At 39.2% G+C, this 25,633-nt stretch overlaps 1 protein-coding gene and 1 non-coding gene across 6 annotated transcripts in view; both read right to left on the bottom strand.

Moving 5' to 3' along the window:
* GAPVD1 (GTPase activating protein and VPS9 domains 1) overlaps positions 1–25,633 on the bottom strand; it is a 78,367-nt gene that overhangs the window by 32,213 nt on the left and 20,521 nt on the right. For 3 of the 5 annotated variants that reach the window (XM_086684018.1, XM_086684020.1, XM_086684021.1), the window contains exons 2-9: positions 16,799–17,016; positions 14,156–14,999; positions 12,075–12,161; positions 10,171–10,305; positions 9,836–10,025; positions 5,273–5,433; positions 2,819–2,948; positions 1,050–1,175 (exon numbers count right to left, since the gene is read on the bottom strand). In XM_086684018.1, the coding sequence (XP_086540144.1) occupies positions 1,050–1,175; positions 2,819–2,948; positions 5,273–5,433; positions 9,836–10,025; positions 10,171–10,305; positions 12,075–12,161; positions 14,156–14,999; positions 16,799–16,983 (1,858 nt within the window). In that variant the 5' untranslated portion in view covers positions 16,984–17,016. The remainder of the gene's footprint in view (positions 1–1,049; positions 1,176–2,818; positions 2,949–5,272; positions 5,434–9,835; positions 10,026–10,170; positions 10,306–12,074; positions 12,162–14,155; positions 15,000–16,798; positions 17,017–25,633) is intronic. The other 2 variants (XM_086684019.1, XM_086684022.1) reach the window with 1 other exon arrangement.
* Positions 18,898–19,224, bottom strand: LOC147575061 (Nuclear RNase P). Its single transcript, XR_015243603.1, has one exon.

Here is a 25,633-nt window from a genome sequence, read left to right as displayed (position 1 = left end):
CAGGGACAGAGACAAAGGGGGAGAGAGAGAATCCCAAACAGGCTCCACAATGCCAGTGCAGAGCCCCAGGTGGGGCTCGATCCCACGAACTGTGAGATCATGACCTGAGCCTAAATCAAGAATCGGATGCATGGGGCGCCTGGGTGGCTCAGTTGGTTAAGCGTCCGACTTTCAGCTCAGGTCACGATATCACGGTCTGTGAGTTCGAGCCCTGCGTCAGGCTCTGGACTGATGGCTCAGAGCCTGGAGCCTGCTTCCGATTCTGTGTCTCCCTTTCTCTCTGCCCCTCCCCCGTTCATGCTCTGTCTCTCTGTCTTAAAAATAAATAAACGTTAAAAAAAGAATCGGATGCTTAACTGACTGAGCCACCCAGGCTTCCCATGATCTTTAAATGGACAAATCCAAACAACTTTTTCAAACTAATCTTCCTAGAGCACAAAAGGGATCCATCTACTTCTCAGTCCTTACCCCGCATTATTCCCCTACTTGCTAGTTCCTGAGTAAGTACTACGGTTTCCCACCTCTATGACTTGCTTATACTACTCTATTCCTTCACCTAGAATGCCCTGTCTTTAGTTTCTGCCAACACAATGCCAGCCAGACTTTAAGGCTAGGAATTTTTCCCCAACAAGCTTTTCCCTACACTTTAAGCCACACGTATCTCTAACTCAGAACTGCTAAAGCACTTTTATGATACTGTTAATTATTTGTGTACCATCCTCTCCCTATCGTAAGTTCCTTAAGCCCTAGGTATTTATCTTCGTATCCTTTAAAATGTCAGTACTACAGAACTAAAATGCCAAATATTATAGAATTCAAGCAATTCATTTTAATTATTCTATGTAATTTAAGGCTAAAAAATTCATTTACCAACCAAACATTTTTAGGAACTCAAAGAATCATGTATAAATGCAGGTTTAACGGTCATTATATAATCAGCTTAAATTTATTCTTTTACTGAACACAGCTAGCCTACATGGAAATACAGTTTATCTCGCAACCAGGTAAATTCTCTGCTACTTGAGCAACTGTGTTCAACTTAACTTTACCTTGCTCATGCTCCAATAGCTGTAGAGCTTCGACTCCATTGCTCCCAGAAGGTCCTGCTCCAAGTTCTGATACAGACTCTCCTTCCAGGTCTAGAGAAGATACCGAATTGGAGCGATTTGAAGGACCTAGAGAAATGTTTCAACTGTGAGTGAGCTCTTTAATACTCGTGAGCCACCATGCAACTTTTCATGCCTTGATAACACAACAGATTAAGATGCTTTCATTTGTTTGTTTTGATTAAGGTGTTTTTTTTTTTTTTTTTTTTTAAATTTTTTTTTTCAACGTTTATTCACCTTTGGGACAGAGAGAGACAGAGCATGAACGGGGGAGGGGCAGAGAGAGAGGGAGACACAGAATTGGAAACAGGCTCCAGGCTCTGAGCCATCAGCCCAGAGCCCGACGCGGGGCTCGAACTCACGGACCGCGAGATCGTGACCTGGCTGAAGTCGGACGCTTAACCGACTGCGCCACCCAGGCGCCCCTGATTAAGGTGTTTTTAATACTGCATTTGTACCTTAAAAATATAAATGCCCTTTAAGCCAGCAATTGTGCTTCTAAGAATTTATCCTAAGAAAACAATTCAAAAATTCATGTAAGGTTGCTTGTTGAAGGGCTTCTTATAATTCTTGAAAAGTGGAAGCAACCTATATGTTTAACAACAGAAGAATGTTTAAGTAAATTATGCCAATTTGAAGTTAAAGAAAAAAAAATTAAAAACCTAGGCTATTTGGGGCGCCTGGGTGGCGCAGTCGGTTAAGCGTCCGACTTCAACCAGGTCACGATCTCACGGTCCGTGAGTTCGAGCCCCGCGTCGGGCTCTGGGCTGATGGCTCAGAGCCTGGAGCCTGTTTCCGATTCTGTGTCTCCCTCTCTCTCTGCCCCTCGCCCGTTCATGCTCTGTCTCTCTCTGTCCCAAAAATAAATAAACTTTGAAAAAAAAAAATTAAAAAAAAAAAAAAAAAAAAAAAAAAAAAAAAAAAAAACCTAGGCTATTTAAGAATGTTAAATTACAAAGAGAAATATCACTGCTATACTGTTAGACAAAAAATGGTTACAAAACAACATAAACCTAATTTGGCTATAAATAAACCAAAATGCTGTTACTAATAGAATGGTAAAATTACAGATGATTCCATTTATGTTCTGCATTTTCTAGAATGACTATATACTACCTATTCTGAAAAGTTAGAGAAAAAGAAGTTATTATTTTATGTTTGAAATGATAGTAAACTTGGGCTTTTTTCATTAAAAAAGTTTGTCCTTGTCCATGAAATGATGAATTCTCAATCTTAGCTTTCAACTTTCTATTTTATTCCTACTTCCATTCTATCTTCCTGCTTTATCAAGGTATGAGTGTGTGAATAAAGAAATACAGAACATTAAAAGTATACACGACATCCTGAAATACTAGTGAGTCCATTTATTTCCCACCTAGACATGCATTATCCTCTAAAGGAGCTCTATAAGCATTGGTATATATCAATACTACAGAAACTTGGTATTATTCAAGCCTCAATAAAGACATATCTTCTCCATTTATACGATCAAAGGTCTCTTGCAATCTTTTTCTTTTTTAAATTATTTTCTTAAAATCTTAATTTATTCTAGAAACAATCTTTATAGCCAACTATTTAAGATCATTAGAGGAAAACTTCATTACTCTCCCCAGGGAGAGGAACAGATGGTATAATTTATAAGGCTCCTTTAAAGATCGCAAAACAAAGTATTACTTGAATCACACAACTCTTTGAATGAAGTAACCCTTCACCTTCAGATATTCCTTCCAGATTATCACTGCAGAGGGAAAAGCGCAAGGTTTTATCAGGTTTACCGTGGAGTTTGTTTTCATCGACAGGGACATCTCCTTGTCCTCCATCCGAAAGTTGCATGTTTAGGACCTGAAAAATAAAATGGCTTTGGTTTATCACAACTGAAAGACAGATTACTGATATGAAAACAGACTGCAACAAATGCATATTACGAGATTCTGATCAAGGTTTTAAGTACCCCTAGAATAAAAGTGTATCAGTTAAAAAAAACCTGAACCTATGCCTTTCCATCACCCAGTGTCAGAGATTGAACAATCAGGTATCAGTGACTGGTGGGTAGCATCATAAAAATCAAAAGGCTTCGGAATCAGCAGTGGGGTCTGTCTGGTTCTGCCATATACCAACTATGTAATCTTGGGTAAATTTATTTACCCTAAACCTCAGTTTCTTGATTTCTAAAACAGCAATAGTAACAGTATGCATGCCATGGAGTTGTTGAGGGTTAAATTAAAAAATGCACAGAAACCATTTTGCACGGTAAAATGACATTAAATTTGCAGTACATTTTTTCAAAAGTTAATAAACTAATTCAACAGAAAGAAAACATAGGAACAGACTATCCTGTAGGCATCAGAATTCAATCAGTCTAGTTTGAACCTTGCCTTGATCACCATATACACAGCCACAAAAGTCCATACCAGAAGCTACAGTGTTTTCAGAGCCATCTCTCCTTAGAGCTGATGGCCTTTTAAAAATGTTTTCTATTTGTTAGATGACTCCCAAATAACATAATTACTTTTCAATCCCCACAAGCCTCGTAACTCAGCTTTATATGTGTATCTTCAACTGAACGAAGAATTGAGGGCTTTGCTGGAAGTCAGCATGTTTTAAGCACACCCGGAACTCAAAATAACAGCCACCGTGCTCCTAGGCTACTGGTAAAACATGAAGGAAGAATAGTATCCTCCCTTGAAAAGGAAAAACAAACAACCGCTCTAAGTGCTTTCGGCCCTGCATTTAAATGAGTAAATTAAAGGGTTTTTAACAACTCTATACATTTACTCAGGTGATGCTTTTAAAGTCATTTAAAAATAGAATTTTTTTCCTACTTGCTGGAAATTAAATGTGGACATAAAACTTTTACATTTTGTATTTTTAAGATAACTTGGATCTTTAAACTCCTAGTGAGCAATGTGTAAAGAATCTTCAGGAAAAATCTATCCAAAGGTCTAGAGAGCGATTTGATTAACGGCAAACAAAAGGCTCCTCCTACCACAGTGGAGAGATTGCCCTGCAAGGGGATACAGGCTGCTGTCCGCGAGGCTGCCAGAACTGTGAGCTGGGGGAAGGCTAACGGGGAGGCAGAGTGCCACAGAGTTCCCTGGCTGAAATTCAGTGGTTGTTTTTCCTCATTCAGCATTCCCCTGGTTCTGGTAAGGCTTTTATTACATTCTGGAGTTCCTAAAAAGTTGATTCTGACAGTTTTTGCCAGCTCATTTGTGTGTGTGTGTGTGTGTGTGTGTGTGTGTGTGTGGACAGAGTTCTGGAGTTTGACAGAATTCTTTCGTATGGGTCATGCCACAGTTCCAAACACCGCCTTACCAACCACCATCGTCACTTTATCAACCACTATAACTGGTCCCTTTGTCCCAGGCCAGGAATTTTTCTTGACTAATAAGCAGTCACTGTTGAATATAAAATGATGCTTCTTTTATATTTCTTCTTTCCTTTTGCCTCTGTCCCAAGCTCTTCTGTTAACAAATATCTTAAAAGTGATGCCCACACCCCAACTCCATTTCTTCAAAATATTTTACTTTTTTTTAATTTTTTTTTCAATGTTTATTCATTTTTGGGACAGAGAGAGACAGAGCACGAACGGGGGAGGGGCAGAGAGAGAGGGAGACACAGAATCAGAAACAGGCTCCAGGCTCTGAGCCATCAGCCCAGAGCCTGACGTGGGGCTCGAACTCCCGGACCGCGAGATCGTGACCTGGCTGAAGTCGGACGCTTAACCGACTGCGCCACCCAGGCACCCCAAAATATTTTACTTTCTTAGTTTTCTTTTCGTTTATCTCTTCCATTTCTTCCTAACCAACCAAAGAACAGAAAATATTTCTAAAGAATGTCTGGCTCTTTAAAGCAGCAATACCACTAGTTTATCGTTAAAAAGAAAAGAAAAAAAATTTCCTACAGGTCAATGTCCATACCACAATTTCCCAGCTTCCTATCTCTTCTATACTATTAGGAAAATTCCTCCTGGTGTGGACCTAATCACCAATGACAGTGCTATTGATATGTTAATGTGAAAGGCCCCTGAAGCGTTCATAGGGAATTTGGCATTTAATGCATTCATTAAACACATACTGACTTATACAAGAGACCATTAATTAGAAAAAAGAAGTAAGTTTCTTAACACTGATGGCTATAAGTTAAATGTAACAATACGTTCATACCTCATTTTCCGACATCATCCCTGGAGTGAGCTGGGGACCTGTCCCTAAGGAAATGACCAACACCTCTTCAGGCTGCACTTCCTGGATGGTTTCTTGAGATGACCCTTCATGGTCCATATGTAAGTCCATTAGCACATTGGTGCGGCTTCTACTCCGAGTTGCTAATAAAAAGATTTTCAAATACAATAATTTAGAGAACGAGACAAAACAAAGAAAATGGTACACTAAACACAAAAATATATTTTCTATTAATGTAGGACATTTGCATATGCACAAAAAAAGGGTGGTGAGAATATGAATTAAAACAAAACCCTCCACCTTCCCAGTTCTCTGCTGATAACTAACACAGATCCTCCTTCAAAACTGATAGAAACAGGGGCGCCTGGGTGGCTCAGTTGGTTAAGTGTCCGACTTCAGCTCAGGTCATGATCTCACCGTCTGTGAGTTCGAGCCCCGCATCAGGCTCTGTGCTGACAGTTCAGAGCCTGGAGCCTGCTTCGGATTCTGTGTCTCCCTCTCTCTCTGACCCTCCCCTGTTCATGCTCTGTCTCTCTCTGTCTCAAAAAATAAATAAACATTTAAAAAATTAAAAAAAAAAAATTTAAAACAAAACTGATAGAAACATTGATCTGTGTGCACCTGCCAGGAAGTGACACACAGATGAGCGCACCTGCAGAACAGCAAACACATCTCTCAACTGAAGACGTGGGGTGACAAAAAAAACATTACCGTATTTCTTATCAGTGTACCTTCAACTCTTTCTCCTGGAAAATGACTGAACTGCCACAGGTCTCCCATACTAATAACTGAACTTACAATCATTTGAAAATTTCATATAGAGGGGTGCCTGAGTGGCTCAGTCGGTTAAGCGTCTGACTCCGGCTCAGGTCATGATCTCATGGTTCACGAGTTCTAGGCCCACACTGGGCTCTATGCTGACAGCTGGGAGCCTGGAGCCTGGTTCAGATTCTGTGTGTGTGTGTTTCTCTCTCTCTGCCCCTCCCCCATGCTCACTCTCACTCTCTCTCTCTCTCTCAAAACTGAATAAACATCAAAAAGAAAATTTCATATAGAAATCTGCTAGCCATATAACGTATACTAATTAGACAATCGTTGACAAAATCAGAATGTTTTTGAAAACACATTGATTTTCCTGAAAAGTATTAACTTCTTTTCAAAGATGCAGAAAAAAAGATTTCCTTATGTTTGAATAGAAGTTTCTCCTCTGCTTTATGGAAACATTCTAAATTAGTAAAAACTCCAATTATTTTGGGATTTTTCTTCCTCCTACCTATAAGTACACAAGTAATACTTTTTTCTAAAATAATCTGTCAAGGCGCCTGGGTGGCTGAGTTGGTTGGGCATCTGACTCGTTTTTGGCTCAGGTGATGATCTCTCAGGTTCGTGGGTTCAAGCCGTAGGTAGGGTTCTGCACTGGCAGGGCAGAGCCTGCTTGGGATTCTCTGTCTGTCTGTCTGTCTCTCTCTCTCTGCCCCTCCCCTGCTTGCACACACATTCTCTCTCTCTCTCAAAAGAAATAAACTTAAAAAAAAAAATACAACAAATAATCCATCCCACACATCTTACAAGAACTTTTAGACACCGAAAGACTTAGCTTGACAATTTCTCTGCAAGTTTAAGTCTCCTATGATAAATTCAATTTTCTTTCAGAGGGCAATAAAATTTGGTACAACTAGAATACTAAACAGAAATTCTATTTCAGTGCAAAATAATCAAAAGTACAGACATAAAGCAAAAACGCTCTGTAGCAACAAGTCTTTCAACCTCACTTTGAATGAAAGTTGACCTACTTGAAGACAGAATTATAAAGAATCCTCTCTACACAATGCTGTAGATGTGTTCATTAATCACTCTTACTTTCAAAATTCAGAGCACACATCAATTTCCCAAAGTGTAACCCAGGTTCACTCCCACCTTTATTTGCTGACCCTCACTCACTGTTTTTTAACGAACTGTGAAATTAAATCCAACTTCATGAACAACTTATGAATCTTAAGCAACAAACTTTATAATTTATAAAAATGCAAGTAATAAAAATCCATATAGCAATTTACATAAAGCAAAAGCAACATGCACACAGAGCACAGTTTCATAAACTATTTCTTAAATGAAAGTTATATAAGAAGAGGAAGAACAGCCTATTATGCACAAAATGGGGTTACTAGAGTAATATGAGCAGTTAGATTAGTGGCTGAGGAATCCCAGACAGTGATGGCTGCTAACTGTTGTCCTGGGTTGCAAAAGCATTAAACAGAAAGAAAATCAACCCTCTGAATAATGGGCACATTTTTTAAAAATATGAAATAAATTCAGTGACCAGGTCATACGACTATACAAAGTATATGGGGCAAACATCTGAATATTTACTTTCCGTTATACCCATATTTAATGACACTTCTAGATGACAAGAAATGAAAGAACTCATGTGCAGGAGTGAATAATGGAGGAAAAAAAATCTCTGATTTACCAAAAATCATTCATTTCTTGTTTAAAAAGTGCAAATAGGCTACATTAAAAATCCCCAAGTGTCAAAAAAAAAAAAAAAAAATCACCCAGTGTCAAAATTCATCTTTTTTCTATTTTTAATTCTGAAAACTGACATTTCAGGATGATGAAAGCCAAGGACTTGAAGAATATGATATCATATTCTTGTTGATATTATTCTATTAAATGTAAGATGGATTAATTTTAAGAAACTGACAATTCTTGGGGCGCCTGGGTGGCTCAGTCGGTTAAGCGTCCAACTTCAGCTCAGGTAGTGATCACAGTTCATGAGTTCAAGTCCCACACTGAGCTCTGTGCTGACAGCTCAGAGTCTGGAGCCTGCCTCAGATTCTGTGTCTCCCTCTCTCTGCCCCTACCCTGCTTGCAATCTGTCTCTCTCTGTCAAAAATAAACATTTAAAAAAATTAAAAAGAAATCAACAGTTCGTAACAAATCAGCTCACGGAAGTTTAAAAATGAAATCCCATTCTGTAAAATGTGTAAAATAAAGTACCTATTCATGTTCACTAACTTGCTGAGCTCCTCCTCATTTTCATTAAAAAAATGGCACTAAAATACTGCTCTCTTGGCCTAAACACTCTTTCCCTCCCTGTCTTGGCTATTTTGTCTCACTCCCATTCATCCTTCAAGAGAAAGTATTAGCTTCACCTGTTCTAGGATCATCTCCTGACATTATCACCACTTGGACAACATGGGTGCCCCATAAACCTCCATGCATGCTTATCTCCATCAGACACTTAGCATAATGAAGGGAAATGGTCTCCTCTTATTCTCCCCAACAGACTATCAGCAACTAGAGAGTAGCAGCCTATCCTAATGCTCTCTGCATTCCCAGGGTCCAACACAGTGCCCCCACCCCTACCCCGCAGGATAGTGATTATACCTACTCTTTTTGTGGGGACTTTTTGCATGATTAAATGAAACTACATCTATAAAGTGCTCATCCAGAGTCTGGTACATGGTAATGCTGAATCAGTTTGTGTGAGTGTGTATACAGATAGATAACAGAAGTTTACTAGGTGAATAGAACTTAATTAAACCCAATTGTTTTAAATAAGCTTGACTAAATAAAAAGAAACTTTATTTTATAAAATAAAGGTATCTTAGCTCACTTGATAAAACATTACTAACAAAAGGGGGGGGGGGGCGCCTGGGTGGCTCAGTTGGTTAAACGTCCGACTTCAGCTCAGGTCATGATCTCGCAGTCTGTGAGTTCGAGCCCTGCATTGGGCTCTGTGCTGACAGCTCAGAGCCTGGAGCCTATTTCGGATTCTGTGTCTCCCTCTCTCTCTGACCCTCCCCCATTCATGCTCTCTCTCTGTCTCAAAAATAAATAAATGTTAAAAAAAAAAACAAAAAACCAATATTGGGGAAATAGTAACTGTGTACTTCCCACTTTACTGACAGAAACTACTAAGTTATTATTTTATTATTTAGAACTTTGAACAAAGGACAGGGCTACATAATCCAAATACTGACTACTTATAACAAATGGCACACCCAGATTTCCAAGAAAAGTTACTAAAATATAATCAAAGTATACTGTTGGTGGCATGATCTCAATTAATTATGAAAAGTAGGTCTAGATAAAGCTAGAACTTACTCATAAACCATAACTAATTGGTGCAATTTTTAAAAATTGCATTAGTATCAGTAAACATAAAGAGAAAGGCTTTCCCAAATTATTCAAAACCATATTGCAAAACACTGAACAGAAACAAAAGCCAAATATATATATATATATATATATATATACACACACATACTAAATTTTTTTTTTTTCCAACGTTTTTATTTATTTTTGGGACAGAGAGAGACAGAGCATGAACGGGGGAGGGGCAGAGAGAGAGGGAGACACAGAATCGGAAACAGGCTCCAGGCTCTGAGCCATCAGCCCAGAGCCCGACGCGGGGCTCGAACTCACGGACCGTGAGATCGTGACCTGGTTGAAGTCGGACGCTTAACCAACTGCACCACCCAGGCGCCCCACACACATACTAAATTTAAGGAGAGCCTGAATATGAGAAATTCTCTTTACCTATAGGCAATCGATTCTTCTTATTTGCTGGAGTGGTTGCTGGAGACAGCTGAGGAGTATTATAGGGAGTCATTTCTAAACTGCTACTTTTTCCTGGCTTTGCCTGGGGCAGGTTTGCCAATAAATTGTCAAGAGCCATCCTATCTTCTCTTAGTTGATCTCCAGACATTACACTCTTCATAAAATTCACCTGGCAAAAGTAAAAGGACATTAGCTAGTGAGATCAATTTTTCAAATACAATATATATTTCTCACACAATGTACTCATCTATGACTCTGCCCATGCTTAGATAAATGACTTTTGAGAAAATCCTATTAAAGAATAAAGCCATTACCAGAGTAATAAGCTGACTGTAGGTTATATAAACCACAGTTCTGCTCAATCCTTCCAGAAGATTAACGGAGGACATTGGAGGGGTCTCCACTGCGCGGCCCCCAATCACAACATCAAGGAAAGCAGCAACACAGCTCTGTAAAACAGGGAAAAATCAAAGTGAAATATTTCCCCTTTAAAATAAGGGAACAAAATGTCTAATCAAGGGGGACAAGCATGCAAAAAGTTATTCTTGAAAATTATATTAAACCCAACATTGAAACAAATTAAACTCTTCATGAATTAATATAGAATTGTCTACACAAAATTCTGGTAAGTGAAACAAACATGACACAGAACAGTGCACACTACACCATTTGTGAAAAGGGAGGGATGGGGTGACTAGGAAAATATATGTAAGAGTTTGCTTGTTTACATATAGACCTCTTGAAGAAAACATAAACGACTGAGAACATCAAGAACCTTTTGGGGAGGAAGGGTGCCTGGGTGGCTCGGCTCAGTTGGTTAGGCATCCGAGTCTTGATTCTGGCTCAGGTCATGATCTCACAAGTTCATGAGACTGAGCCCTGCATCCAGCTCTGCACTGGCGCCATGCAGCCTGCTTGGGATCCTCTCTCTCCTCTCCCTCTGCCCCTACTGCACACATGCACGTGCTTTCTCCTTCTCTCTCAAAATAAATAAATAAACATTAAAAAAGAAAAAAAGAAGAATCTTTTGGGGAGGAAATAAAGGCTAGAAATCAGAGGTGGAAGGAGAATTTGACTATATAACCTCTGAATTTTAAACAAAGTAGAATGTATAGCCTACTTGACTATGATTAATTAAAATCTAATTTAATTAAAGTGAACAATGCCATAAAACATACTTATAAAATACACTTAAAACTATACAATTATCTCTTGTTTGCTTTAGTAACTTATTAAAAAAATGTTTTAGTTTTTATTTTTGAGAGAGAACGTGAGCAGGGGAAGGGCAGAGAGAGAAGGGGACAGAGGATCCAAAGTGGGCCCTCCACTGATAGCAGAGAATCCAACATGGGGCTCTAACTCACGAACTGTGAGATTATGACCTGAGTCAAAGTCAGATGCTTAACCAATTGAGCCACCCAGGCACCCAACTTTAGTGACTTTTTAAAAAATTAAACTATTTATGTACTTAAACATTTTCAATTTTTTTAAAGTAATCTCTACACCCAACATGGGGCTTGAACTCACAACCCTGAGATTGAGTTACATGCTCTACCCACTAAGCCAGCCAGATGCCTTAAATTAAACTTTTTAAAATAATAGCTCTTTGGCTCTCTTATGGCATCTCCTCAACACTTCATTGAGAATAAGTAATCTCTGGTGACATCATCATTTTTAAACTTTTTGTATTTTAGAGAGAGAAAGAGAGAGTGTGTGTGCACATACACAAGAGCAGGAGAGAGGGGCAGAGTGAGAGAAGGAGAGAATCTCAACCAGGCTCCACGCTCAGCGTGAGCTACCCAGGTGCCCTGTGACATCTTCCTTTAAATATTGCTCATCCAGGGTGCCTGGTGGCTCATTCAGTTGAGTGTCCAACTCTTGATTTCAGCTCAGGTCATGATCCCAGGGTCATGGAATTGAGCCCTGCATCGGGCTCCTCCCTGAGCGTGGAGCCTGCTTGAGATTCCATTCCCTCCCTTCCCCACCCTCCTTCCCACCTCTCTCTCCCGCTCACACGTGCGCATGCTCTCTCTAAAATGAAAAAAATGAATGCTGCCGATCCAATATTGTATCCTTCTATGGCTATACCAAGGGTAACTGAAATGAATATTTAATTTATACACCACCGAAAGACAATAAAGACAGTAGTTAAGTTCACTAATACTCTGGCAAAATTGTCTATAAACAGTATTTCACACGAGACAGTATTCATTCTTACTTTGTCAAATTTTCCAAGGCTGCTCTTTGTCCGGGGGTCTCCCTCTTCAGAGCCAGTCATTGCCAATTGCTGCAAAAGGCGGCCAACCTGCAACCCAAAGCAGTGACAGGGAGACACAGGCTATAGATACTTACAGATTCTTCTCTATGAAAGCACTTCCATTCTAGTCTAAACATCTGTTTCATAGTAATATTCACACAATCTGACCAAGCATGCAAAAGAGGGTCCCAAATAAAACATGTATCTTCTCTACATCAGCTTTTACTATATTTAGATTAAGAGTTATGGACAATAAACAGAAAATTTTGCTTTATACATTATACTGACAATATGAAATAAAAATGCAACACCTTTGTTTCTGATATTATACTTTTCATACATTTAGAAATCTTAAAATTCATTTGCAAAAGTTCAAACTACTTCAAGTTAATATGAAGTACTTTTCCCTTATATAGTTCATAAAATACTCAAGGTGAATTTTTTTTTTTCTAGATTTAAAAATCCTACAGAACATAGCTGCTTGGAAGGTAAATATTAATTCACAGAGCAAGTTTCTTACTGGTAAGAGAGAACTGTTAATCTACTCTCTTTAAAGACACTTTGGAGAAAACTAATATCATATAGCATTATCTTAATATCTGGGACAATTCCCCTTTTTGCTCATTTTGAAAATAAGTGACTCAATCTTTATTGGAACGACAAAAATAAAAACTACAACTACACTATCTTAGAATAAATTTAGTGTTTCACAGATAATAAAAAATTTTTAATTTTATTTTGGGGATTCTTTATAGTTAATTGCTAAACATACCAATATAATAGAACTAACCATGAAAAAAAAGCTTATCATTTAAAAATAAAATCATCCAAAGATATAATCTATTCCAAATAAACTCAGTCTCTTCTTCACAGTACTTCTGTGGGATAGGATATGATTAAAAGATTCTCTTAAGAAATAACATGATTTCAGGGGTGCCTGGGTGGCTCAGTTGGTTAAGCGTCCGACTTCAGCTCAGGTCACGATCTCGCGGTCCATGAGTTCAAGCCCCGCGAGTTCGAGCCCCGCGTCGGGCTCTGTGCTGACAGCTCAGAGCCTGGAGCCTGCTTCCGATTCTGTGTCTCCCTCTCTCTCTGCCCCTCCCCCGTTCATGCTCTGTCTCTCTCTGTCTCAAAAATAAATAAACGTTGAAAAAAAAAATTAAAAAAAAAAAGAAATAACATGATTTCAGTAGTTCAGATGATTGGCGGGGGGGGGGGTAAGGAATGCTAATACACACACAGAACTCCTCTTTCTAAAACTCTTAGGGCCTGAAGAGTTTCAGATTTCAAAATTTGTAATTTTTGAAAGGCTGATCAGTGCATAGATGTAACACAGCCAGTATTAAGGGTGGCATTCTGTAATCAAATGTATTAACATTTCTGCAGCAAAACAGGAATATTCATTAGCAGCAAATGGAATAACGATGATAAACAGCCTCATGTGAGTTCAAGTTAAGTTTTGCTACTAAACAACGTATAGAAAATGATGTATAGGGGCGCCTGGGTGGCTCAGTCGGTTAAGCGTCCGACTTCGGCTCAGGTCACGATCTCACGGTCTGTGAGTTCAAGCCCCACGTCGGGCTCTGACTGCTCAGAGCCTGGAGTCTGTTTCAGATTCTGTCTCCCTCTCTCTCTGACCCTCCCCCGTTCATGCTCTGTCTCTCTCTGTCTCAAAAATATATAAACATTAAAAAAAAAAAAAAAAGAAAATGATGTATAAAGATTTTCAATCATGCTAGGTTTTGAAATCATGGGAAAGGGACGGTGGCCCTGTTCTAGACAATCTAACCAACTATACATTCAAATCTGAGGACTCTATTTAAAAACTAACACAAAATATTTTATGACTAAAATATTTGACAATATTTTTAAATCCCAATATAATAACTGCTTCCATTTCTTAAGAAGAAAACATTTAAGGCAGTTTGAGGCAAAGGAATGGTAAGAATATATAAATATTATCATCGTATTTTCTATTCCCATCTACCTAATCAAATGATTTTCAACTGAATGCCACACTAATAATAATAGCAAAAGCATACCTGCATCAGATTAAATCTTGCCACCTCATTAATAGGAGCATCAGAAATTATTCCATACTGTTCTGGATTGACAACTGCAGGACAGATGAAGCAGGCCAAAAGGAGATCAGTACACATTGCCCTGACTTCCCCAACTTCCAGTCTATCTACACAGGAGAGGGTTTTATACATCTGTGACACAATCCACCTCAAACTATGTGGAAAGCAGTATGTGTTCTGTTTGAGATAACCAATGAATTTGTTCACCAAAGCCACCAGTTTGGCTTCATTGGAATCCACCATCTCTTGAACCTTTTGCCTGAATCTATCTGAGCCTTTCTCTCCAAAGAGTTTTTCCTGTTGAGATGGGGAGAACCTCTCGATTAGCTTGTTTGGATCTGTTTCCAGGTGATCTTCATCTTCAACAAGTAGTTGCATGATTGGCTCATGTAAAGTAGCTGTGAGAAAAAGTTTGGCAGAAAACAGTCCTTCAGAAAAAAGTTTAAATAAGATGCTGAAGGCACAAGTTCCTCTCCTCAAAAGTCGCCTGGGGTTGTCACTTTCTTTAAGTTCAAATTCAATCAAGTATCTCAAAACCTGAAGGAGGTAGCTTTCATCTTCTTGCATAATGCAGTTGCCATAGAGGGAGGTAAAAACTGTGTAAATAACACTTTGTGTGTTCTCCTGATTAAGTTTCTCCCCAGCAACCAAAGAGGAGGCAATAAGACGAGGATTTTCCCTTAACCGACTCAAGAATTCTCCATAAGCAGTCTCCTGAAATCCTAATTGCTTATATCCATCAACAAACTGTGTATCTTCCAAAATCTTGGCATGCTGGCAACATTCAGCAGGGGAAGCTTCAGCACTAAAAAATGAGCAGACAAGCAAAACAACAAAATCAACAACAATAACACATATACTCCATTGAAACTCCACTGAAACTCCACTAAAACTCCACTGAAACGTAGACTGATTATAGTCCCAGCAATGAGATCACTCCAAAGTGCTCAAATCTTTCAGCCCACCAGCATCTCAATGTGTAAAAAAAGGCAAAACCAAAAATACAAAGGAGGACAAATTCCTCATATTAAATCAGGTCCAATGAAAAGTATCAAAAAAATAACCATTATTCTGATTTCTTTTTTTAATTATATTTCTATTTTTTACATTTATTTATTTTTGAGAGACAGAGTGAAACAGTGCAAGCAGGGGAGGGGCAGAGAGAAGGAGACACAGAATCCGAAGTAGGCTGCAGGCTCTGAGCTGTCAGCACAGAGCCCAACGCGGGGCTCGAACCCACAAACCGTGAGATCAACACGTGAGCCGAAGTCGGATGCTCAAACAACTGAGCCACCCAGGAGCCCCACCATTATTCTGATTTCTACCATCAAAGATTGGTCCTATTTTTTTTCAATGCCACATAAATGGAATCATACAGTATGTACTTTTCTGTGCCTTGCTTTTCTCAACGTTATACCTCAGCACCACTCTTCTTACAGTTAAAAACTGCTTCTTAGAACAATAGAACAATAAGGTATTAACACAGTGAAAAACATTTCTAAACGAAGAAGTAGACAAATAGTATCAAAACATGGAAATGTATACAGTTGGCCCTTGAACAATGCGGGCATCAGGGGCACTGACCCCGGGTGCAATGGAAAATCCACATAAAACTTCTGACTCCTCAAACACTTAACTACTAATAGCCTACTGTTGACCAGAAGAAAGCCTTACAGATAACATAAAGTCGATTAACACATATTTTGTATGTTATATGTATTATACACTGTATTCTTACAAAAAAGTAAGCTAGAGAAAAGAAAATGTCATAAGAAAATCATAAGGAAGAGAAAAATACATTTACAGTACTTTAAAAAATCCACATAGAAGTGGACCCGCCCAGGTCAAACCTATTTGTTGTTCAAGAGCCAACTATATGTTAAATAATATTAGGAAAAAAGGGCGTGTCTGGCTGCCTCAGTTAGTGGAACACGCAACTCTTCATCTCAGGGTTATGAGTTCAAGCCCCACGTTGGGTGTAGAGATTACTTAAAAACTGGGTCACTCGCCTGGATGGCTCAGTCGGTTAAGTGTCCCTTGATTTCAGCTCAGGTCATAATTTCACAGGTTCTGGAGATCAAGCCCCTTGGGCTCTGAGCTGCTTGGGATTCTCTCTCTCTCCCTCTTTGCCTCTCCCCTGCCTGCACACACAAGCACGCACGCTCTCTCTCTCTCTCTCAAAATAAATAAATAAATTTACAAAAAAATTTTTTTCATCTCTAAAATAACAACAGTAATATTAGGAAAGCAGAGAGGTGCCTAGCTTCCTCACTTGGTAGAGCATGAAACTCTTGATCTCAGGTCATGAGTTCAAGCCCCATGATGGGTATGGAGCCTACTTAAAAAAATGAAAAAAAGTAGAACACAAGATAATTTACTCTCAGCAAGAACAAAATGTTACATACATAAAGAGACAAAATTAATTGATGTAGTATAAAATATTAACACTAAAGGTGTAATTCTCTGTAACAGTGCTTAATTAATAGACAAAAACTCACCTTAATGTTGACTCACTGTCTGAAACCATGCACTTTGTAGGAAATAGATTATTTACAGTTACCAGTGAGCACAGAACTACAGTGGTTCATAAAACTTTTTCTTTACCTGGTTATGATAAGCCGGTCCAAATTAATTCTCTGTTGCTTAGCAATCCATGCTGTCCGATACAACTTTTCAGCCGTCTTAAGTACATCTGCATTTAGCCTCTGAATGAGCTGTTTCTCAGAGTTTACATATAAGCGTTCCTGCTTGAGGTGATGGGCCAGAGTATGAATATCCAGCTTCACCATCTTCAAATGCAGGGCAGGTACAAAGGCTAATCACTAAGAGGAAAAAGACAAATTTAAAAATTTGATGTCACTTAAATTGTTTTCCAAAATCAAAAGGGGTAGGAGAATACATTAAGAATTGGGCTACATTTAGGGGTGCCTGGATGGCTGAGTCAGTTAAGTGTCTGACTTCGGCTCAGGTCATGATCTCACAATTTATGAGTTCAAGCCCCGCATCAGGCTCTCTGCTGTCAGCACGGAGCCTGCCTTAGATCCTCTGTCTCCCTCTCTGTCTGCCCCCTCCTCCACTTGCACTCTCTCTCTCACGCACTCAAAAATAAAATTAACAAAAAACAAAAGAACGAGGCTACATTTAGTACTATGATTAATTCTAATTTTAAAATAATCTGTATATTTATTGCAGAAGCATTACAGGTTCAGTATAGAAACACTGATGGGGCGCCTGGGTGGCTCGGTCGGTCAAGCATCCGACTTCAGCTCAGGTCATGATCTCACGGTCTGTGAGTTCGAGCCTCGCGTCGGGCTCTGTGCTGACAGCTCAGAGCCTGGAGCCAGCCTGTTTCAGATTCTGTGTCTCCCTCTCTCTCTGCCCCTCCCCTGTTCATGCTCTATCTCTCTCTGTCTCAAAAATAAATAAACGTTAAAAAAAATTAAAAAAAAAAAAAAAGAAACACTGGTAAATACAGATAAGCAAAAAGGAAAGTTCCTAATAAGGCCACTGCTCAGAGACACCCTCAGTAAAAACCTTGTGTATTTCCTTCAAATCTAGTGTCTATTAGCACTAGAATTTCCTTGACTGCTCCTTTTTACATTGCAATCAACCTAACCTGTTGACTTTTTTTTATTATTTTTTGACTCTATCTTTAAAATACATCTCCAATCTGACTACTTCTCACCACCTCCTCCACCATCATCTCTCACCCAAAGGTCTATAACCACCACTTCCTGATTTCCCTGCTTCCTTTCTTGTACTACTAGAGTCCATTCTCTACCTAGCACAGAGTATCCTTTAAAAGTCAGTCAGATCACCTTATTCCCTTACTAGAAACCATCCAAAGCCTTATTTTACATTTAGAATGAAATCTGAAGGTCTACCCCCTGGCTACTTCTCCAACCTCATCTCCTACCATTCTACCCTTGCTCACACAGCTCCAGACACACTGGCTTCCTTGCTTGAACAGGCCAAGCATGCCCCTTCTTCAAAGCCCCTGCATTTGATGATCCCTCTGTCTGGAACACTATTCCTTTAGGTATCTTTGCAAGGCTAGTACTTTCATTTAGGTCTCTCTGCTCAAATTTCTATTTAGAAAGGCCTTCTCAGATAACTCCTAAAATTGAAACTATCCCTTCCTATTCCCTTTTCCAGTCTTTTTAAAAAGTACTTGCCTTTGTCCAGCGTTAAATTACAGACAGCTACTAGCATGTTCATTATGCTTAGAGTATGTATGGTTCCCCACTTAAAGGTAAGAGCCACCAGGGCCAAGGCTTGTCTGTTTTATTCACTCACAGCTGTAACTTCAGGGCTGAGGAGAGGGCCTGGTTCATAGCAAGGATTGAACAAATATTTGGAGCACCTGGATGGCTCATTCGGTTGAGCGTCCAACTCTTTATTTTGGCTCAGATCATTATTCCAGGGTCCTGGGATCAAGCACTGCATCAGGCTCAGCACTGAGCACAGAGCCTGCTTGTGATTCTCTCTCTCTCCGTCTCCCTTCTCCCTACTCCCACCCTCTCTCTAGAATTAAAAAAAAATTTTTAAAGAATTGAACAAATATTTGCCAAAGGAATAAACTCACATAATTCTTGTTTATCTAGTAGCTAAACAAATAGAAATAGCACACATATTTTAAAGCATTATTATTTAAGCTATGCATGCCCTTGAACCTAGGCCTGCCAGACCACATCTTTTTCTTAAACAGGGGAGAGTAGTGTGAATTGGGTTATGAGGTCCCTGGGCAGGGTACCTCAGCTCAGCCACTAAACTCACTTGCTGGCCGCAAATCTGTTCCAACCTCCAGCTAAGGAGGCATCTGCCTCCTCCCCAAGGGTGGGGTCCAGAGCATCTCCTGCCCAGTCTGACCTCAAGCAAAGACCCAATCTCTGGGAACTCACCTCCCTGAAACTCAGGGAGGACCCTGTTGGGGCCACTTTTGGCCCTAGTCTCAGACCTTCCCAGGGGACACGGGGTAGAGTGACACAAAGCACTCAGCTCATAGCCCCTCTGTGATGATGTTTTATATCAACGACAGTAATCAGTGTAGCCCCAAACCACAAATGATTTATATCAACGACACAAGCGCCTATGGCCCATATAACACAATACGACATCGTATGTCCAGGTAGCACATTGTCAATAAGTTAGAAAAATAATTCTATTAAGAACTAGCATTATGGGGGCACCTGGGTGGCTCAGTCAGTTGAGTGTCCGACTCTTGATTCCAGCTCCGGTCATGATCTCACAGTTCATGAGACTGAGGCCCAAGTAGGGCTCAGCACTGACAGCACAGAGCCTGCTTGGGGCTCGCTCTCTCTCCCTCTCTCTCTGCCCTCCCCCTGCTCATGCTCTCTCTCACTCTCTCTCTTGAATAATAACTTTTAAAAAAAAAGAATTAACATTACGATTGTACACTTGAAAATTACTATGACAGTATAGTTTCAATGTCCTTACCATAACTACAACAACAAAATGGTAATTATATGAGGTAAAGGAGGTGTTAATTAACCTTATTAACCTTTGCAATACGTTTGTGTATCAAATCATCACATTATGTACCTTAAACTTACACAATGTTATATGTCAATTATATCTCAATAAAGCTAGGAAAAAAGTTGTCCCAGCCAATCAGATTCATGAGTGACCTTAATGGATTTGGAATTGATAAAACAATACATTTGTAGTGAATTCACATTTTAACGGAGATGACAACCCAGACCTCAAAGCTCTCAATATGTTTACAGATCCAATAAAAACTGTTCACATATGGGGTGCCCGGGTGGCTCAGTCGGTTGAGCAACTGACTTCTGCTCACGTCATGATCTCGCAGTCTGTGAGTTCAGGCTCCACGTCAGGCTCTGTGCTGACAGCTCGGGGCCTGGAGCCTGCTTCGGATTCTGTGTCTCCCTCTCTCTCTGCCCCTCCCCCGCTCATGCTTGCTCGCTCGCTCTCTCTCTCTCTCTCTCTCTCTCTGTCAAAAATAAATAAACATTGGGGCGCCTGGGTGGCTCAGTCGGTTGAGTGTCCGACTTCAGCTCAGGTCACGATCTCGCGGTCCGTCAGTTCGAGCCCCGCGTCGGACTCTGTGCTGACGGCTCAGAGCCTGGAGCCTGTTTCAGATTCTGTGTCTCCCTCTCTCTCTGACCCTCCCCCGTTCATGCTCTGTCTCTCTCTGTCTCAAAAATAAATAAATGTTAAAAAAATTAATTAAAAAAAATAAACATTAAAAAAATTAAAAAAAAAACTGTTCATATATTGAATTTTTTTTTTTGGTGCTAAGACCAAAAACACAGAATTAAACATTATGGTAGCAGCTAGAAATGTTTTTTAAAGCTGCCTGACATAAACAGGTTTAGCAATTAATAATTTTCATTTCAGGAATTTTTTTAACTTTCTTATTTTAATGAACTACTGAAAACTAGGAAAATTTCAGATATTACCATCTAACCTGAATCTTATTGCTTCCAAAGACCACTCTCTTATACTTTATCAATTCCCACACGAAGCTGTTATTCTAAATCTCCTGTATCATGAAGGCCCTCATATTGCTCTCTTCTCAAAAGATGTAAGTATGTCCACTAAGATGATTCATTGTTAATAACAAAAGTATCTGGGTACATTCAAAAAATAACTGGTGACATACAGACATATACCTATAAAATCATATTAACTCAGTTTACAGACAATTAATATATATAACTTTGTAGACTTCCATGTGGGAACTCTAACATCCTCTAGGGGGCTCTAGGTCCATAGACTAAGAACAGAATCACTGAATAAATGATTGCAATTGTAAGAAGTATTACAGTTAATGAAAACAGTACTGAAATGGGCTCTTAAAGACCTGAATACTTCATTAATTAGTGCTATTACTTGGGCACATAAAGCATATTCTCTGAACCTCAGATTTTTTTCACCCATAAAAAGTGGACACGATATCTACATTTATCATCCTGGTACAAGCAACATATTAGGTACCAGAAATACAAAAGGAATAAAGTCTAATGTGTACCCTCAAGAACTTCCTAACCTAGCAGAATGAAGCAGACGTGCAAGCAAATGGCTGTCCAAAAATGTAATGGGTGTTATGCTAGAAGACTATACAATGTGGAGGGGGGGGACAAAAAGAGAAGAAACGATTGAGGAGTTAGATACCTGCACCTAGTCTTGAAAGGCAAGTTGAGGGGCTGGGGAGGGGAGAGACGAGTATTTGCCAGACATAAAGAGGATGGTGGGTGGGGTGGAGTTCCAGATAGAAGGTGCCAACCAAGCAAAGGCACAGAGGTGTATAACGAAGAGTACATTTAGAGAGTTACTCATGGCTTCCTACAGTCTGGGGGACTGTGTCTGTGTGTTCAGTGAGGTGGGGAGAGGTGAATGGGTAAAATGAGAGATAAGGCTGCAGAGACAAAAGGTACACAAAAGCCAGAGTCAAGAAACTTAGACTTTGCACTGTAGGTGTTGGGAAAAGTTTTAAATAGGAGTTTAAGCTCCTATTATGATAATATTTATATTTGAGAACATAAACTCCAGCAGTAAGGAAAAAAATGAGGACACGGGGATAGGACTAGATGAAGAGAGACAACGAAGTTGTTGGTAGGCAGGAAATGTAGTAGCAATAGAAAGAACAGGACAAGTTTGGGACATGTTACGAGGCAGAAACACAAGATTTGTTCATCACAATTGGGGAAAATAAGGTAAAAGTTTCCAACTCTAGGAACAAGAGTAGGTATGGTATTATTCACCACAGTTGAGTATCATATGGAGAAACAGGTTATAAACTGAAAATGGTGCCTGGTGTGCTTCTAGGAACTTTAAACATTCCCTCTTCATAATATCCCTCTGAAACAAGTGCTCTGCAGCCCAGGAAACTGAGGCTCGGGGATGCTGAGTAATTTGCTCAGGGCCACACAAGTGGTAGATAGATGATAGAGCCAGTACGCCATTATTATTACCCTGATCCCTACAAGAATGATGCAAAAATCCTGTGGTTACTCAGGAGAGTATCTTATTTTCAAGAGATGCATGCTCAAGTATATAAAAGTATAGTGTTAAGGATGTCTGCAACTTCCTTGTATATGGTTCAGCAAAAAAATAAGAGATTAAAAACAATTTTTTCTTTATTTTTGACAGAGAGAGAGCGAGCCAGAGCACGAGTAGGGGAGGCTCAGAGAGAGAGGGAGACAACAGAATCTGAAACAGGCTCCAGGTTCCAAGCTGTTTTAGCACAGAGCCCGATGTGGGGCTCAAACCCACAGACTACAAGACCATGACCTGAGCTAAAGTCAGACGCTTAACCAACAGAGCTACCCAGGTGCCCCAGGAGATTTTTTAAATGCAGCAAAATGTAAACAATTGTTGAATCTAGGTGAAGGGTAGTTGATGATCACTATACTATCCTTCAACAATTTCAGTTATGTTAGAAATTTTTCATAATAAAAAATACGAAAAAAAATATTTTAGAAATTCTCAAACTGTGCCCTTCTTGCTGCTTTAATACAATTTAATTCAACAAATATATTACTGAGCTTTTCTGGAGCTTAGCCAGGTCCCCTAATCTCAAGGAGCTCACAGTCTAATTATAACCGAAATACTGTTCAAGATAGAGAGGACACATAAAATGTTTCCAGTGACATAGCAAAATATGAACCAATTTATGCAATTTAGAAATTAAAACCTTCAAATATAGCTTCACTTAAAAAAAATTTAACACATGCAAGTATTGCTCCACCTAATCTAAATAAGAATTCACCTTCTAAATCCCTCAATAGCTCCAAATCAAAGATATTTTAGGTAAGTCTAGACAAACTTGCTAAGCATTTTTTTTCCTTTCATCAAGTTCAAGAATTGTATGTTTCAGTACTTTTTCTTTCTATAATTAGCTGGTCTGAATGGTGGCAAAAAAACAGGTTAATAGGTTACCATACAAGATGATACTTTTTAAAACATTATTATACAAAAAAAATAAAAATTATAAATAAAATAAAATATTATTGTATAAATCCATAATCTCATTACCATATAAACATAAGAAAATGTCAGTAAATGGCAATCAAACCAATGAAATCTTGCCATTTGCAACTACATTGATGGAACTAGAGGGTATTACGCTAAGCGAAATTAGAGAAAGACAAATATCATAGGACTTCACTCATATGAGGACTTTAAGACATAGAACAGATAAACACAAGGGAAGGAAAAATAATATAAAAACAGGGAGGGGGACAAAACATAAGAGACTCTTAAATATGGAGAACAAAGGGTTACTAGAGGGGTTGTGGGAGGGGAGATGGGCTACATGGGTAAGGGGCATTAAGGAATCTACCCCTAAAATCATTGTTGCACTATAAGCTAACTAACTTGGATGTAAATTTTAAAAATTGAATTAAATTTAAAAAAAAAAAGAAAATGTCAGTAAACCACTGGGTAAAATGTTAAGAGGTTAAAAATATTAACTCTGACCTATATTTATGTCCAGTTTACCTAAATTAAATTCATATGCTGCATACTATTTTATACAACATGTACCACACACTGGAGTATAATATTACATCTCTATCTCTCCTCTTAGACTGTAAACACTGAGGGAGGGAATTCAACTTTGTGTCCTAACATACCTCATGGCACGTAGGAGGAGCTCAATCATGTTAAGTGAACTCAAATCAGGTACAGCACCAAGATTATTATTAGCTCACACATTCTGAAAAAAAAATACTCCCCCCCACACACACACACACAAATAATAATACCTAACAGGTCACTGCTTAAAAACAATAATTGCCGGGGTGCGTGGGTGGCTCAGTCGGTTAAGCGTCCGACTTCATCTCAGGTCATGATCTCACAGTTCATGGGTTCGAGCCCTGAATCGGGCTCTGTGCTGACAGCTAGGAGCCTGGAGCCTGCTTCGGATTCTGTGTCCCCTTTCTCTCTCTCTCTCTCTCTCTGCCCCTCCCCTGTTGCGCTGTCTCTCTCTCTCAAAAGTAAATAAACATTAAAAAAAGCAAAAAAAAAAAAAAAAAAAACCCACAGTTGCCAAAAGAGGGTTGGAGAATGTAAAAAGTAAAGTCTATAAGGTTGTTCTGCTCTTCTAAGGCACCCTGTAACACAAGAGGAGTTAACAGCTACCGGGAAATAGCTTAAATAAAATATAGGCAGAAACAACTAAAAGTGGGAAATTTTACCATACTGAAGACAACAGGAAAGTACAAACATCTGCAAATAAGTTAGTATCCTGAAAAGTAACAACATTGTCAATATCAAACAAATAATAACAATACTCTATCAAGCTAACATTTATTTAGAACTTTATTATTCCAGGCACTGCTATTTTTTCCTCATTGAATCCTTAAAACCCTATGATGACTGTGCTCTCATTAACTTCATTTAACAGTTGAGAAAAGTGTTGATGTATCTAGCAAGTAACTACATCAAAATTCACACTGACTCAGTTCTGATTCAAAAACAGCCCTTGCTCTCAACAGACTAACCTAAACATTTTGTCACTCACATCTACCTTAATTTTCAGTTCTGTTAATAATTGACTCCTTAAAGTTCCTTTTATCTATTGGTTTTTACTTCAACTGGCTTCTAGTGATATCTACTTCATCTGAGTTTACACTCATTTAAAATACAGGTGGATAATGGCCCAAAAACAGACACTTAAATCAACAGAACAGAGAACCCAGAAATGGATCCACAAACTTATGGCCAATTAATCTTTGACAAAGCAGGAAAGAATATCCAATGGAATAAAGACAGTCTCTTCAGCAAGTGGTGCTGGGAAAACTGGACAGCAACATGCAAAAAAATGAACCTGGACCACTTTCTTACACCATACACAAAAATAAACTCAAAGTGGATGAAAGACCTAAATGTAAGACAGGAAGCCATCAAAATCCTCTAGGAGAAAGCAGGCAAAAACCTCTTTGACCTTGGCCGCAGCAACTTCTTACTCAACACGCCTCCACAGGCAAGGGAAACAAAAGCAAAAATGACCTATTAGGAACTCATCGAAATAAAAAGCTTCTGCACAGCAAAAGAAACAATCAGCACAACTAAAAGGCAAACGACAGAATGGGAGAAGATATTTGCAATCGACACATCAGATAAAGGGTTAGTATCCAAAATCTATAAAGAACTTATCAAACTCAACACCCTAAAAGCAAATAATCCAGTAAAGAAATGGGCAAAAGACATGAATAGACACTTCTCCAAAGAAGACATCCAGACGGCCAACCGACACATGAAAAAATGCTCAATTATCACTCATTATCGTGCTCTCATCTACTCGTGCTCTCTCTTTAAAAAAAAAAAAAGTGAGGGTGCCTGGGAGGCTCAGTTGGTTAAGCGTCTGACTTCGGCTCAAGTCATGACCTCACGGTTCATGGGTTTGAGCCCTGCATCGGGCTCTGTGTTGACAGCTGAGAGCCTGGAGCC

Source organism: Puma concolor, chromosome D4 (assembly GCF_028749965.1).
Source record: "Puma concolor isolate L17-30 chromosome D4, mPumCon1.1.hap2, whole genome shotgun sequence".
Taxonomy (NCBI): Eukaryota; Metazoa; Chordata; class Mammalia; order Carnivora; family Felidae; genus Puma; species Puma concolor.
Note: the sequence above shows the minus strand (reverse complement) of the source record. Positions and strands in the feature narration are given on the sequence as shown.